General features: G+C 30.6%; 3 protein-coding genes across 5 annotated transcripts; all 3 read right to left on the bottom strand.

Annotated features, from left to right (window-relative positions):
- Window positions 1-4,045: 4,045 nt before the first annotated feature.
- Window positions 4,046-6,956, bottom strand: LOC137808801 (isoliquiritigenin 2'-O-methyltransferase). Its single transcript, XM_090299507.1, has 4 exons — window positions 6,493-6,956; window positions 5,116-5,432; window positions 4,539-4,603; window positions 4,046-4,436 (listed from the first exon to the last, which is right to left on the bottom strand). Exons 1-4 carry the CDS (start codon window positions 6,795-6,797, stop codon window positions 4,140-4,142), a joined length of 984 nt encoding a protein of 327 aa, XP_090155633.1. The 5' UTR covers window positions 6,798-6,956; the 3' UTR covers window positions 4,046-4,139.
- Window positions 6,957-8,889: 1,933 nt separating this feature from the next.
- Window positions 8,890-11,871, bottom strand: LOC137808802 (isoliquiritigenin 2'-O-methyltransferase). Its single transcript, XM_090299994.1, has 4 exons — window positions 10,698-11,871; window positions 10,013-10,329; window positions 9,486-9,550; window positions 8,890-9,380 (listed from the first exon to the last, which is right to left on the bottom strand). The coding sequence occupies exons 1-4, from the start codon at window positions 11,126-11,128 to the stop codon at window positions 9,084-9,086; spliced, it is 1,110 nt and encodes a 369-aa protein (XP_090156120.1). The 5' UTR covers window positions 11,129-11,871; the 3' UTR covers window positions 8,890-9,083.
- Window positions 11,872-12,018: 147 nt separating this feature from the next.
- On the bottom strand, window positions 12,019-15,620 carry LOC137806012 (Pentatricopeptide repeat (PPR) superfamily protein). 3 transcript variants are annotated; one of them, XR_016519398.1, is made up of 3 exons: window positions 15,480-15,620; window positions 13,227-15,392; window positions 12,019-12,927 (listed from the first exon to the last, which is right to left on the bottom strand). XR_016519398.1 is itself a non-coding variant. In XM_090299993.1 (2 exons), exon 2 carries the CDS (start codon window positions 15,316-15,318, stop codon window positions 13,720-13,722), a length of 1,599 nt encoding a protein of 532 aa, XP_090156119.1. In that variant the 5' UTR covers window positions 15,319-15,392; window positions 15,480-15,620; the 3' UTR covers window positions 13,032-13,719. The 3 variants fall into 3 exon arrangements, 1 of the variants encoding a protein (XP_090156119.1); XR_016519399.1 differs by having other exon boundaries at window positions 13,338-15,392; XM_090299993.1 differs by lacking the exon at window positions 12,019-12,927 and having other exon boundaries at window positions 13,032-15,392.
- Window positions 15,621-16,111: the final 491 nt, after the last annotated feature.

The following is a 16,111-nucleotide window of genomic DNA, read 5'->3' as shown; positions in this document are numbered from 1 at the left end:
TAAGTTTATATTTATAAGATAAGTGATTCATAAGGTTATGGTCAATTACTTTATGCTGATTAAAAAAAATGGCCAATTACTTTAGCACTTTGTGAGATGATTAATTTAACAAAATTGTTTATTGAAATTTATTCCATCTAACTTTTCTTTTTCTTTAGCTTTTTTTATAAATTAATGTATTTAATTTTATTATAAGAAAATTAATGTATTTAATGTAACATTCCTCTCTTTCTTTATTATCATTGTACGCTCCATGAACGGTATCGTATCATGATTTCGGATTCAATAATTATTTAAGAGATTCTTAAAATGAACAACGTAATTCAAATATTAAGTACATGAAAAAAAATTATGAAATAAAAACTAATTTTAGAGAATAAAAATAATTAGTTGTTATAGTAATTAAATTAGAAATCATTTTATACACTACAAAATATTTTGGTTTCTAAATTAGTTTCTATTATTGTTAAATAGTTTCTAAATTGGTATATAATTAGCTACCAAAATTTTAAATATCAATTATTTAACAATTGATAACAATTAGATAGCAAAAACTTTGATAGCTAATTAAATAACAATTTAGAGACCATTTAACGATAACAAAAATTAATTTAAAAATCAAAAGTTTGTTTAATTTCTAAAATTATCTCTAATTCAGTCACTATAATACAAAATTAGAATAGATTCATTAGGATTTAAAATTAGAATTTAGGGTTTATATATAGTAAGTGAAATAGATTCATTAGGATTTAAAATTAGAATTTAGGGTTTATATATAGTAAGTGAAATAGATTCATTAGGAGATTTGAAGTAATCATTTGAAAAAAAAAAATAAGAAGAAAGAACAATATTAAAGATATGAGAATAACAATTACAATAAAGAATAGTGAAGATAAATTTACAGGTTCTCTACTACTCAACCACTTTGTTTCAAGGGAAATTGGAGATATCACTTGAAATTACATTTCACTGTATTTTACAACCCTTTACATTTACAATTAAGTGTAATTTTCATCTGTTACATTTTTGGTAGGATGGCAATGCGGGCTGACCCGCCTCGCATAGGTCCACTCCACACTTGGTCCGTAAAAAGTGGGACGGGTTGGCCCGCTCCGCATAAAATTTGCGGGCTGATTTTTCTAATCCGCCTTGCATAAGGGTTGGCTCGAAGGCCTACGGGCCAACCCGTATAAGAAATATTTATTAAAAAAATATTTTTTTAAATAAAAATTTTAATTTTTTTTTATTTAGATGCATTAGGTAAATGGTCTTATAATATTATTTTCATGAAACATACGTAATAAGATATTATTAAAAATTTCGGAATGTAAAATATGAGACTACGTGAAGAAAATATGGGGGTGTAGAAAAAAAAATTATACATTTTAAAGTTATGCGGGTTATGGGATCAACCCACCCCGCCCCGCACTTGGCTCACGCGGGCTGCGGGTTATGCAGGGCAGGCCTGAGTGGATCAGCGGCTTGAAATAAACAACCTGCCCCGCATTTTTTTCAGCCGGCCGCAGACTGGCCCACACGACCCGTCCCACTTTACCACCCCTAATTTTTGGTACTTTATATTGAGTAAGTCGGTGCTTTTGTAATTAAATTATTTGTTTTTTATTTTTCAATAATTTCATAAAAAGTGTGATAGCATGTAGATTTAAATAGGTATATATTATTTAGACACGAGGGTATTATAATAGTGGTTAGAAAATAATAATTATAAAATGATAAGTTGGTATTAAATTAAAGTATTATGGAGCAAACACGTTTCTTCTGGAAACAATAAAGAAATTTTGGGGTTTTGACTTTTTAAGCAGTGTCATTAGAACAATTATCAACCAACAAATACTAAAAAAAATATTGAAACACTAATTAAGAGAGGAAAATAAAAAAAAAATATTCTGACATGTAAAAAATTATTTTTTGTAATTTTTTATTATGCTCTCATTTATTTTTTAAATTCCTCTCATTTATTTAACCAATATTCTCATGTAAAAAATATTATTTGTCCCATTCTTTATAACTTGGCGGTATTTAGATTTGTAAGCTTGAATAATTTTTTTTGCTACCTATCCAAGGAAATTTTTATTCATTTTTAATCTTATATTTTGGAAAGTAATGTTATTTTACTTTTAGTAATAATTAGAAGAATATATTTTTTATAATTTTAAGATTTAAAATAAATAACTTATACTGAAACTTAAACAAAAATGTATTCTTTAAAATATATTTAATTATACTAAAATATATATTCATGTACATGTGAGTTTGACTATGCTGTATTTAGAAAAATGAAAAAAAAAACATTTTTTTCTCGTAAGTCAACAAAGTTGGCTCTTAAGGTTCAAAAGTCAACAAAGTTGGCTCTTAAGGTTCAAAAGTTATATTCTGGGTATACTTTTAATTTTCCTTTATGCTATATTTTAAAAAATCTCAATTTTTTTTCTCTTTTTTTGAGGCCTTTAATTTCTAATCCACAATTTTTATTTATAAAGTGTTGATTTTTTTTAAAAATAATTATCACTTTGTTAAATTATTCAATATTTTTTAATTTTGGACGTAACTATACTTGTCAAAATGAATAAATCAACCTATCACAAGATGCTACCTAATAATTCATGGTTAACAACACTTGTTAATTCCACATTATTAAAAAAAGAAAAAAAATATATATTGGGAGTAAGATGCAATAGATTTTATGAGATCATGACAATCATGCAACTTGGATCCTTAATATAGAAAATATTGTGTGAAAATGAAATAAAATTTAGAAGAAATTTAAAATTTGCAGCAGAAAACTGGATAGTGTTTACAAAATAGAATGAAAGAGAAGGAACTTGAAGAAATTTCATTAACCTTTTTAAAAGATAAGAAAAGTAGCTATTTAGTGTTGTGTGACTCACTCTGTGGAGTCATTTAAGAAACTAACCAAAAACTAAGTGTAAAACTGTATATGGAAATTACAGTGAAATGTAATTTGAACTAATATCTTTAATTTCCCTTCAAATTTAGAGTGATAGAAGAACTGTCAATTAGTCTAAAATTGTCTCACAAGTCAAAAATCTTTGAGAAAAAAATGTCTAAAATTGTCTCACAAGTCAAAAATCATTGAGAAAAAAATTGGCTTAATGAGAAAATCAGTGATTTGGCCTAGTGCTGAGGTATTATGAATGAGACTTCTTGTTTAGAACTTTCTCCCAAAGAAGGAAAAGTCAAGTTCCATATGAGGCACTTGGAGTTCCAATGATAATGACCAGAGTTAGAGGATTTTTCAGTGTTGGCTAAAGTTCTATATTCTACTATTACTTCACCGCTAGTGCTAGATATCAATAATAAATAATATATGAGATTCAGACACTCCTCTTAAATGATGTGTTTGTGTCAGATACATATATATCGGTATTGACACTCATACAACATTTGTAGGACACATATCGGTGAAATATGCAATTCAAAAAATATTTGTTGAATTTCTGACAATTTTATCATGGTTCTAATACAATTTTAAAAATAAAAAATACATTAATTTTTTAAAAACTCAAACATATATTTTTATTATGATTATAAAGATATAGAACGAATCCTTTCTTCTGCTTCAAAATAAAATTGAAACATACTTGTACATATAAATTTTTATTGTCAATTTATATAATTCATAATTATATAATATATAGATCTGTATTTGTAATGTCGTATCAGTATCTAGTGTTTGTGCTATGTAAATAAGAACTGTTTGCGTTGTAAATATAATAAATATTTTGTGTGTATATATATAATACAAACACTGATATTTGATCTCACTTAATTAACATTTACAATTAGAATTACAATACAATTTATGATTAGGATCTCAATTCTATACATTAACCAAATATATGTTCACAATTATAATCAATTCAGCAATAGATTTCATACCATGCAAGCAAAAACTGCATGTTTTAGCAACACCAACAACAATAAAACCTCAACCATAGGTAAGTAAACAGCAGCAACTTAAATTTATTGAAAATACTAGGGAAAAAAAATGTTTTTCTTCATGTTACATTCAACACATTTTCCACTTTATTAATTGTTACAATAACTTTTCCAACATATATGTTTTTTATTCATGAAAAGTTAACTACTGAAAAGCCCTACTTATAGAACTCCATCACTCCTATAGATGATATGCTGCTACATGCAACATGAAACTTAGAAAAACCAGAGCTCTTGCACAACTTCTCGAATTCAATCTGAGTTCTTTCCCTCCCTCCATGTGCTAAAAACATGTGATTGTCCACAATAGTAGTATGTTTAGATGCATCACTTGAATTTGGAACCTCTGGAATTATATATTCCATAACAATCACTTTTCCATGTGCTGGCAAAGCTTTGTGACAGTTTCTTAAAAAATTTATACAATCTTCATCTCCCCAATTGTGACATACAAGCTAAAATGACCAAAACCAAAGAAAATGTGATTAGAAATTTAATACAGTATATTGAACTTCTTTTCAAAAGCACAAAATTAAACTCTCATGTAATGCACCAACCTTTACTAAAATGGCATCCCCACTTGGAACACTTTCAAACATATCTCCTCCCACATGCTCTATACCTTCACACAGAATGAGTGTTAATTTGCTAATTCATAATTCTGACAAACTTTCAAAATATTGCTAATTGATAATTTTTTTATAGATAGAAAAAGAGAAACTAGTTATGTATAACACAGACTGACACAAACATTGGACATGACATAGACACAGATACTTCGATATGTGTATTCAAGATTTATGTGAACAAGTATGACTGAGCTTTTTTCTTTGTGGCAGAAAGATGTTTTTCTTGGTTGGTTCAAAAGGATTTGTCCCTTATTTCTATAATCATAATAAAAGCTTATACAATAAGTTTGATTTTTTAGAGAGTCACTGTATTTATCCTTTTTAAAATTGTAATGGAACCATGTTAGAATTTTCAGAGACCCAAAACATATTTTTTGAATTAGACACTTCACCGATTGATGTCGTAAAAGTGTCATACGCGTATCAGTGTTCCATGCGTGTGTTTAATACGGACACACAATTTAAAAAACATGTCTGAGCTTCATAGAAAGTAGCATAAATGTACCTGGATGAGGAGGTGCATCTTGAATTGTCTGAGGCAAATCAAAATTAAGTCCTTTAATTGAAGGGTATTCAGAGAGGATGAGTATGAGGGTATGTCCTATTCCACCTCCTACATCAACCAATGTTGACAACCCCTTGAATCCTTTATATACTTTGATTGCCCTTTTCAGTTCTAATGGACTAGCATGAGCCATTGCTTTGAAAAAGATTTGATTCAACTCTGTATCTTTCTCCATATATTGATATGAGGGCATTCCATAGACACTTTCGAAATGGTCACTGCAATTCGGGTCCATATATGCACCTTTTGCATCCTTCCTATTAAGAGCACAAATGACATAAAAGCATATTAAAAGTCCATGACTTCTACCACTCACAAAACTTTTAACTTAGTTACCCCTTTCTTCTTGTTTCATTGTTTCTGATTAGGTCAACACTCCCCCTTCAATCTTATACCATACATATGTTTTTAAGCAAAACTTATTTACATAGATACTTACTTCCTCATGTATCACTTAATCACAAACTAACATGTGAACTTTGTATCTTAATATCAATTTGATCATAGAGTAATTTAGGTTGTTTCTTCTTGCACCTCCATAATTTCTTCGAGCAATCCCATAGATTAGGCAAAAAGATTATTTTGTTCTTATAAAATACTTCTAGATTTTACAATCTGGAAACACTATAAAAAAATTATTAAACAAAAACTAATTTTAGAGATAAAAAAATAATTAGTTGTTATATTAACTAAATTAGATACTAAAAAATTATTGGTTTTTAAATTAGTTTTTATTATTGATAAATAGTATCTAAATTGGTATGTAATTAGCTACCAAGGTTTTTTCTACCAAGGTTAGAATCTAAATAATTGGTAGCTAATTAGATACCAATTTAGAAACTATTTATCAATAATAGAAACTAATTTAGAAACCAATAATTTTTTTAGTCTGTAAAATAGTGTCTAATTTAGTCAATGTAGTAACTAATTATTTTTAGTTTCTATATAATGATTTTTTAGAAGTGAAATGTTAGTTTTTCTATTTATACATTCCGATTCTACAATCCATAATATATTTTTTTTCAATAAAAAAATCCATTAAGAATTATAGAATCCAGAAGGTATTCCCAGATCCAATAATAACTTCGGATTATATAGTCCATAACACTCTTTTATTATCTTCCAGATTGTACTATATACATAAGAGAGTGTTACAGATTTTACAATTCAATATATAAGAAAAAATTGATGAAAAATCTTAACATATGGAGAAGTGAATCCTTAAACAATAGAACTCAATTGTTAGATTTTCGTAAATTTAAAGATTAGATAAAAACCAAACCAAGAAATTAGAGGTAAAATGAAAGTATTAATTACCAAAGGTTATGAAATCCACGATGAAATAAGGTTGAGAGTGGAGCCACAGAGTTTCCTTCACCATGATCATAAGAAAAGTATTCTCCAACAGGTGAGAGAGCATAAACTCTTTCTCTCTTACCATCTTCATTGGTTCGAATGGAGCAATGAAAAAGAGAGTAACTGGCCAACAATGGCAGCATTCTTTCAAGCCTATTAGCCAATTGGGGGTGCTGATTTGGAAGCAAAGAGGCAATTTCAGATGCAGAAAAACTTGCATCATCACAACAACTCTTTGCCTTTGCTATCACATCAAACAGATTCATGTCTATGGCAGCATTTAGAACTGCAGGAAGAACATTGCTAAAACAAAGCAACAAAGCAACAAAGCAGAAAGGTATGGATCATCAACCTTTTCTACTTCCAAGGGAACTTCAATCTCTTTGGAGTTTGAACCCATTCTCACTACTCTTTAATTGTTGTGTACTTTGTGTAGTTTTTCTCATGTTTATATAGGCATAACATGGTTCCTCATTGCATCTAATTTGATAAGACTATGTTATTAAAATATATTAATATAACATAAAATTAAGACTATAACTTATAAAAAAAACATTTTCAATGATTTTATAAATAGAGTGATATCATGTAGATTTAAATATGTGTATTATTTAGACCAGAGTGTGTCAATAATGGTTAAAAAAAAGACTTTTTTATGATAAATATAAAATGATAAGTCATAATGCATTAAAGTATTAGGGAGCAAACATATTTCTTCAAAAAAAAATAAAGAAATTTGGGGGATACTGACGTTTTAACCAGTGGCATTAACAATTATCAACCAACAAATTCTAACACTAATTAAGAGAGGAAAATAAAAAAAATTACTCTGACGTGTAAAATTGTATCTTTTGTAATTTTTTAGAGTGAAATATAAATTAAATTAATATCTCTAATTTCCCTTCAAACTTATTGTGGTGGAGAACCTTTCAATTAGTCTAAAATTGTCTCACAAGTCAAAAAAATCTTTGGGAAAAAAATGGCAATCTTTGGAAAAAAAATGGCTTGATAAGGAAATCAGTGGTTTGGCCTAGTGCTGAGGTATGCTGTAAAATGAAACTTCTTGTTTAGGACTTTCTCCCAAATAAGGAAAAGTCAAGTTCCATATGTTTTATTTTGACATGAAGGTTGAACTAAATTACATATATTATATATATTATGCTTTTGCTAACTCAATTAGAAATGAAGAAAATTCCTCTACAATAAAATCATGAAATAGAAACAAAAAATAATTAGGTGTTATAGTGACTAAATTAGAGACATTTTAAAGACTAAAAACTTTTGTAAACTAATTTTAGAAAAAAATAATAATTAATTACTATATTAACAAAATTAGATATTATTTTAGAGACTAAAAATATTATTATATCTAAATTAGTTTTTGTTATTGCTAAATGATTTTTAAACTGACATCTAATTAGATATCAAGGTTTTAGATATAACTTTAAAATCTAAATAATTGGTAGCTAAAACTTATATAGTTAATTAGATACCAATTTAGAAACTATTTATCAAAAATAAAAACTAATTTAAATACCAATAATTCTTTTTAATCTTTAAAATAACATCTAATTTTATTAATATAAAAATTAATAATTCTTTGTTTTTTTAAAATTGATATGTAATTAATTATTTTCTAGTATATATATATATATATATATATATATATATATATATAACAAGGAGGGAAAATATAAAACATCATTATACCTACAACAGCACGAAATTAAAGTACATAATGCCTACAACAGCATAAACTATAGTTTAGTAATTGTGATACGCAATTACCAAAACAAATAATTAATTGGTTTCTCTTTCGTTCTCAGAAAGTAACGAATGATAATAATAACCAATTTCAGTTTCTTACGTTTTATCTCTTGCATACCAAATTCTAATATAAGACTTTTATCTCTTGCATACCAAATTCTAATATAAGAGTTAACGTTTGATCCACAATTATTTATATTGGTATATGTTATTGATATTATCATTACGAGTACAATTGCTTTTCTAGTTCAACAAATCTCTCATAGTTTGAACTCTAATTTTTCTCTTGAGTAATTGGTGATACTAAACTATTTTTTAGGCATAGAAATTCAGTATGAGTTAAACAAGTTTTTGGTTATGACTCAAAGCAAGTATGTGTATGTCAAAGATCTTTTGCTTAAAACTCAACATGTTTCCTCTTCTATGGTCTCTTCATGCAAGTTGTCCAAAACCAGATCAGACACTATTTAGTGTTTAAATCTCAAATCAAATTATGATATAAAAAAAAAACATACATTCTTAGGACTACTTAAAAATTAGTAAATTTTCACAAGTTAAAAGACAGGAAAATATTGTTTTATCATGTGCCTCTTTTGAACGGGTGCTATATGTATTTTATGAATAACATATATTTGTAGTATATTCAATATTGAACACTCAAATATTACAAGACACTTTATTAATTGCTACATTCACTTTTCCAAAAAAAAAATTATTCAAGATTGCTTGCATATGTTGATTACTACTCCAAAACTCTATTTTTGCTTGAAAACTACTGAAAAACTCTATTTATAGAACTCCATCACTCCCACAGCTGATATGCTAGTACATGCAACATGAAACTTGGAAAAACCAGAGTTCTTGCACAAGTTCTCAAATTCAATCTCAGTTCTTTCCCTCCCTCCATGTGCTAAAAGCATGTGATTGTCCACAATACTACTATGTTTAGATGCATCACTTGAATTTGGAACCTCTTGAATTATATAGTCCATAACAATCACTTTTCCATGTGGTGGCAAAGCTTTGTGACAGTTTCTTAAAAATTTTATACAATCTTCATCTGTCCAATTGTGACATATAGACTGAAATGATCAAAACCAAAGAAGAAAATGTGATTAGAAATTATATGCAGTATACTGAACTTCTTTTTAAAAGTACAAAATTAAACTCTCATGTAATGCACCAACCTTTACTAAGATGGCATCTCCATTTGGAACACTTTCAAACATATCTCCTGCCACATGCTCTATACCTTCAGGCAGAATGAGTGTTAATTTGCTAACTGATAACTTTAACAAACTTCAAAATATTGATAATTGATCATTTCTTTATATATAGACAAAGAGAAACTAGCATCTATGAGACTCGGACACGCCTCTTAAATTGTGTGTTCTTGTCGGACATCGACATTCGTAGAACACGTATTGGTGAAATGTACAATTCAAAAGATATATGTTGAATTTCTGACAATTCTAACACGGTTCTAACACAATTTAAAAAAAAAAGAAATACATTAATTCTCTAAAATTTCAAACTTATTATATAAATTTTTAATATGATTATAAAAAATAAGGAACAAATCATTTTAAACAAACCATGTGAAACATTTTTCTATTAAAAAAAACTGAAACATACTTGTGCACATAAATCTTTATATGTAATTTATAATTATATAAATCTCTATATCACATAGAATAGAATAGCATATATGTACCTGGATGAGGAGGTGCATCTTGAATTGTCTGAGGCAAATCAAAGTTAACTCCTTTAATTGAAGGGTATGCAGAGAGAATGAGTTTCAAGGTCTGCCCTACTCCACCTCCTACATCAACCAGAGTTGACAACCCCTCAAATCCTTTGTATACTTTGAGTACCTTTTTCACTTCTATTGGACCAGCATGAGCCATTGCTTTGAAAAACATTTCATTCAACTCTGTATCTTTCTCCATATATTGATATGATGGCATTCCATAGACACTTTCGAAATGATTACTGCAATTTGGGTCCATAAATGCACCTTTTGCATCCTTCCTAATAAGAGCACAAATGACATAAGAAGCATATTAAAGTCCATGACTTCTACCACTCAGAAAAGGATTAACTTAATTACTCATTTCTTCTTGTTTCATTGTTTTCCTTTAGGTCAACACTCTTCTTTAAATCTTATGCACATATTTTTTATAGCAGAACTTAGTTACACAGATAAGTACTTCATGGTGCACCACTTAATGACAAACTAGCATGTGAACTTTGTATCTTAATATCAAATTGATCATAGAATAATTCTAATGTAAAACGAATCCTTAAACAACACAACTCAATTGTTGGATTTTCATCAATTTAGAGATTAAATCAAAACTAAACCAAGAAATTTGAGGTAAAATGAAAGTAGTAATTACCAAAGGTCATGAAATCCACGATGAAGTAAGGTTGAGAGTGGAGCCATAGAGATTCCTTCATCATCATAAGCAAAGTATTCTCCAACTGGTGAGAGAGCATAAACTCTTTCTTTCTTACCATCTTCATTGGTGCGAATGGAGCAATGCAGAAGAGAGTAACTGACCAACAATGGCAGCATTCTTTGAAGCCTATTAGCCAATTGAGGGTGCTGATTTGGAAGCAAAGAGGCGATTTCAGAGGCAGAGAAACTTGAATGATCATCACAAGAACTCTTTGCCTTTGCTATGACATCAAACAAATTCATGTCTATGGCAGCGTTTAGAACTGCAGGAAGAACATTGCTGAAACAAAGCAACACAGCAGAACGGTATGAATCATCCAACTTTTCTACTTCTAAGGAAACTTCACTGTCTTTGGAGTTAGAACTCATTTTCACAAGTGTTTAGTTGTTGTGTGCTTTGTTTAGTTTTGTCATGTTTATATAGCCACATCATTATCTTCATTATTGGAATATAAGTTCAAAATCAAATTTCATAAAACTGTTTTATTATGTTAATATAACATAAAAGTAAGGCTCAAACTTGTTAAAAAAAATATTTTAAAAATATTAACAGCTAATTAAAATATTAACTTTATTCTTATATTTAATTTAACTAAAAGCTAAAAAAGGTAAAAGGGTATATTAAAAATTTTTTTGTGCCAAATTTAATATAATTAGTCAGTTGGTGGGATTAAAAGGCACGTGCATGAGGCTGCTATCAAAGTATGACTTCTCTTTAGGTAGGTGTTTACCACTTTTAATTGGTCCATTTTTGGTACTTTAAATATTCAGTAAGTCAGTGTTTTTGTAATTAAATTATTTGTTTTTTTATTATTCAATAATTTTATAAAAAGAGTGATATTTTGTAGATTTAAGTATGTATTATTTAGACAAGAGGGTACTAATAGTGTTTAGAAAAAAAGAAAACTTTTTATAATAAACATAAAGTGATAAGTTGGCAATACATTAAAGGGAGCAAGCATATTTCTTCTTGAAAGAATAAAGAAATTTTGGGGGTTTTGATTTTTCTTAACCAGTATCATTAGAACATTTGTCAACCTACAAATACTAAAAAAATCTATTGAAACACTAATTAAGAGAGGAAAAAAAATAGTTTTGACATGTAAAAATGTATCTTTTTTTAATTTTTTATTATGCTATCATTTTTTTTAATTCCTTTTAATTATTTAACCAATATTCTAAAGGCATTTATTAACAAGATCTTAATTTTTATTCATTTTTCTTCCTACCTATCCAAGGAAATTTTTATTCAATTTTAATCTTATATTTTAGAAAATAATGTTATCTTACAATTAGTAATAATTGGAAGTATATATTTTTATAATTTTATGAGTTAAAATAAATAACTTTCATTGAAACTTAAACAATATGTATTCTTAAAGATATATTTAATTATGTTAAAAATATCTATCCTTTACGTATGAATTTGACTATTAAGTCAACAAAATTGGCTGCTCTTTAAAAACCATTTTTCCCAAAATAAAGTTATATTTGTGTGTGTATATATATAACACTTAAAAATCAGGGTATACTTTTAATTTTCCTTTATGTTATATTTTAAAGAATCTCTAATTTGTTTTTCTTTAGGCTTTTAATTTCTAATCATTTATAATCCACAATTTTGAATTTTGGAATTTTGATTTATAATATGTTGAGTTTTATAAAAGATAATTATCGATACTTTGTTAAATTATTAAATACTTTTTCATTTTGGACATAGCTATACTTGTCAAAATGAATAAATCCACGTATCTCATGACGCCGCCAAATAATTCTAGATGAGATATATGAAAATGAGATGCAACTTTTTGGTCAAATGGTTCATCTTAAGAAAAACAAAAACAAAATATTTAAAGTAAAAATTTACATATTTATAAAATTGAAGTTATAGAAATGAAATTAATTTTAAATATAATGATTAACTATGTAAATTATAATAGAAGCATATATTTTTTAATAAAATAACATTTGATTAAGTTTATATTTATAGATGAGTGATTGATAAGGTTATGGGCAATTATATCATCTAACTTATCTTCCTCGTGGACCTCTACGGTGATAGGGTGCGACATTAGTCAGTGTGCCATACTTTGGCTTCTTCAATGACCTTCAAATGTGTAGAGAATATTCCCAGAGAGTTTTCGCAATAACACACATATATCAACAACCTGAAATCGAGGAAGTGCAACAATGAAATTATCAACCATTCAGAAAGATAATTTGGTCTTCAAAGGCACCATCACCATCCAATCACAGCACAACACTAAAATGACACATCACAAAATCTTCTATTTATTAATATTATGATATTGGGCAAATGCTTCAAACATCAAATAAGCATTCTAAAAAAAGGTTTTTATAAGAAATAACACAAGCTTCTCAAATGCTTAGAATAAGCAAACAAAATTACATGAAGCATCAACCACATTAACAGTCGTTCTGTTGAAACAAAAGCCTACACATTTACCTTAACAGAAGTATCCCATTTTTTTAAAACATGGCATAAATGCAGGGAATGGCTGAGCAAAATGATGAATACAACAAAGAATGACATTGGTTTTTGAGGACATCGCAATACCAGAGAGTCTGCTCAATATACTGGGAGGAATGTTCCGATCAATTACACTATCAGAAACCCCAAAGCTTGACCTGCATATGGCCTTACATCTTCACAAACCTACAATGCTTCAGTTTTCCCCATTTTGAGACTTCCAAGCTACTATTTCACCAGAATAATGGATGGAACTGCACAAGAGGTGCGCCTTGCAACCATATCCGTTTATGGGCTCAATTTCTTGCTTATCAGAGCAACGTTTTAAAACATTAACAATTGCATTCTCAGATCCTTCAGCAAAACCAAATACGGACCCAGTAGGCAATCAAGTTGTCCAAAAGCATGCTTTAAGTATTGCTTCTTCTGTCACATACTCAACGTGTCCAAAGACCCTAACATTGCCACATTACAACTCCAAAGAAGCCATTTCCTCACGAAGGTGAAGAGCCCTCGCAGTATTCCCCTTTTTGATGTAGCCATCAATCAACTCCTCATACACACTCACATCCACAGCCACCAACCGTTCTCTCATCACCCTCAAATACCTCTCTGCATCTTCAACCTTTCCACAGTGACACAAACACCGAACAACCGTCACGAAAACTGACAACCCAGGACTCATACGTTTGTACTCCATTTCATAATACAACTTCAAAACCTCCTGAACCTCCTCCTTTCCTGCATAACCCTGCATCAAAAGAGAATAAGTAACATCATCCGGCAAAAACCCTTTATCCATCAACACACTCAACATTCCATTCGCTTTCTGCACTTCACCCTTTTCACACAGCCTCTCCACCACCTTATTAAACACCACACAACTAGGCACAAACCCAACCCTCACCATCTCATCAAAAACCCGCACACTCTCTTCCGAATCCGCCGCAACAATAACGTGCTCAAACGTCTCACCGTACGGCCTCAGCCCCTTCCCCTCCATTTCACGCACCAAACCAATAGCCTCCTCGACTCTCCCATCTCTGCAAAACGCTCCAACAAACGACGTGTAAACAAACGCGTTCGACTCAAACCCTCTCCCCACCATCTCCCTATACACCCCCCACGCGGAATCCAAATCCCCCAACACAACCTTCGTATGCAGAACAAGAGACCACACAACGGTGTCGTGAAGCAAACTCTTCTGCAACAGCCTCTTCAACAAAACCATGACATCACACTCCGATTCCGCCACGCGTCCCCTCTCCAAAATCCTCAACATCAAACTACAATTCACGATCATAGAAGGAGAACGGAAAGTACTCTTCCGCATAATTCGATCCAACGTATCGACAATCTCCTGCAACTCACCTTCCTTGCACAACGCATCAACCATAATTCGCAAACTCGTCGAATTAGGGTAAATCCTTCTCCGAATCATGAACTCGTAAACCTCCCAAACGAGAAAACATTTCTCAGACCTCTGAGCCGCGTGAAGCAAGGCGTTGAAACTGACGATGGTGGCGGAGAATCCGCGCTCCTCCGCGTAACGGCAAACGTGAAACGCGACGTCCGTTAGCCTGGCTTTGGCGTAGGTTTGGATGAGAAGGTTGACGGCGAGGGCGCGAGAGGGTGAAACGACGACGTCGAGAAGAGAATCGACGAGTGCAGGAACGGCGTTTGAGTGAGTGTTGGTTTTGGTGAGAGAGCGAAGAAGAGCGCGCGCGTGGGTGAGTAAGTTGGCTCTTAATAAGAGGTTGATGGTGATTGTGTAGGAGCGAGTGGTGGGCTGGAAGGTGGAGTTGGGCCGAGATGCGGCCCAATGGAAGAAGCCCAATGCGGGTTTTGCGTCGGAGGGGGAATTGAATTGCAGAAGAAGGTGTTGAACCGATGCGTCGTTTAAGTGAAGGGAACGGAACTGGCGAGTTATGAAGTCCCAGTGGCGTCGCTCTCTGAAGGAATTACACAGTGCCGCAACGACGTCGTCGTCGAGCTTCGGCTTTGAAAACGACGCCGTCTGCGTGTGTATACGACGGAATCTGGAGAAGAAGAAGAGGTTGAAAGCCATGTGGATGTTTTGCTTGCAGTGGTGGTGAATAATGCGAAGAGTGGTCACGTGTGGTGCACGTGCAGGTCATTTCACTGCTAACCAAGAAATTTGAGGTAAAATTAAAGTATTAATTACCAAAGGTCAAATTAGGATCCAGAGGAGGAGGAGACCAAACACACCTTTCGGTCAGGTTGTTGCGCGGTGGATCCTGACAGAGGGAGACGACGGCGTGCGACGGCGCGTAGGGCTTTGACTGTTCGCGTGTGCTAGACGCGAGAGAAGCTCTGGAAGAAGATTTTGGAGATGGCGGAGAAGTGTGAGTGATTGTTGAGTAGGGGGAAGAAGAGTGTGAAGGAGTGAGTTAGTGGGCAGTGGTGCTTCTCTGTGCCTTCTTCCTTTTTAATTTTTTGTTTGTTACATCTTTTTGTTGCTTTCTTCAAATAAGAAATTTACATTATTATTATTATTCATTATTATATATTTTTATTATCTTTTATTATTATATATTATTGTTATTAAAGTCAATATTAGTATTTTGCAATAGAAAAGATTTGAACGATCATCAATAGATGAGAGAATATGTAACCTCAATTTAGTTAGTGATTATATCATGATGATTCTTATTATTATTTTTATTATTGTTATTATTATTATTAATATCATTATTAATAATATTATTAGTAATGTTATTATTATTATAAATATTATTATTATTACTGATAATATTATTCTTACTAAAAAATTAATGCTATTATTATTCTTATTATTATTAGTAAAATTATTAATATTATTGTTATGAGTGGGAGAAACC

The sequence above is a fragment of the Phaseolus vulgaris genome, chromosome 3 (assembly GCF_051622355.1).
Source record: "Phaseolus vulgaris cultivar YP4 chromosome 3, ASM5162235v1, whole genome shotgun sequence".
NCBI classification, from domain to species: Eukaryota; Viridiplantae; Streptophyta; class Magnoliopsida; order Fabales; family Fabaceae; genus Phaseolus; species Phaseolus vulgaris.
The sequence above is the reverse complement of the archived record's forward strand: the minus strand, read 5'-3'. Positions and strand labels throughout refer to the sequence as shown.

Coding starts and splice junctions, on each gene's coding strand:
- LOC137806012 (XM_090299993.1), bottom strand. CDS start 15,318: ATGGCTTTCAACCTCTTCTTCTTCTCCAGATTCCGTCGTATACACACG.
- LOC137808801 (XM_090299507.1), bottom strand. CDS start 6,797: ATGAATCTGTTTGATGTGATAGCAAAGGCAAAGAGTTGTTGTGATGAT. Junction 4,604..5,115: donor AGATGCACCTCCTCATCCAG/GTACATTTATGC, acceptor TTCTGTGTGAAG/GTATAGAGCATGTGGGAGGA. Junction 4,437..4,538: donor GGGATGCCATTTTAGTAAAG/GTTGGTGCATTA, acceptor TGGTCATTTTAG/CTTGTATGTCACAATTGGGG.
- LOC137808802 (XM_090299994.1), bottom strand. CDS start 11,128: ATGAGTTCTAACTCCAAAGACAGTGAAGTTTCCTTAGAAGTAGAAAAG. Junction 9,551..10,012: donor AGATGCACCTCCTCATCCAG/GTACATATATGC, acceptor TTCTGCCTGAAG/GTATAGAGCATGTGGCAGGA. Junction 9,381..9,485: donor GAGATGCCATCTTAGTAAAG/GTTGGTGCATTA, acceptor TGATCATTTCAG/TCTATATGTCACAATTGGAC.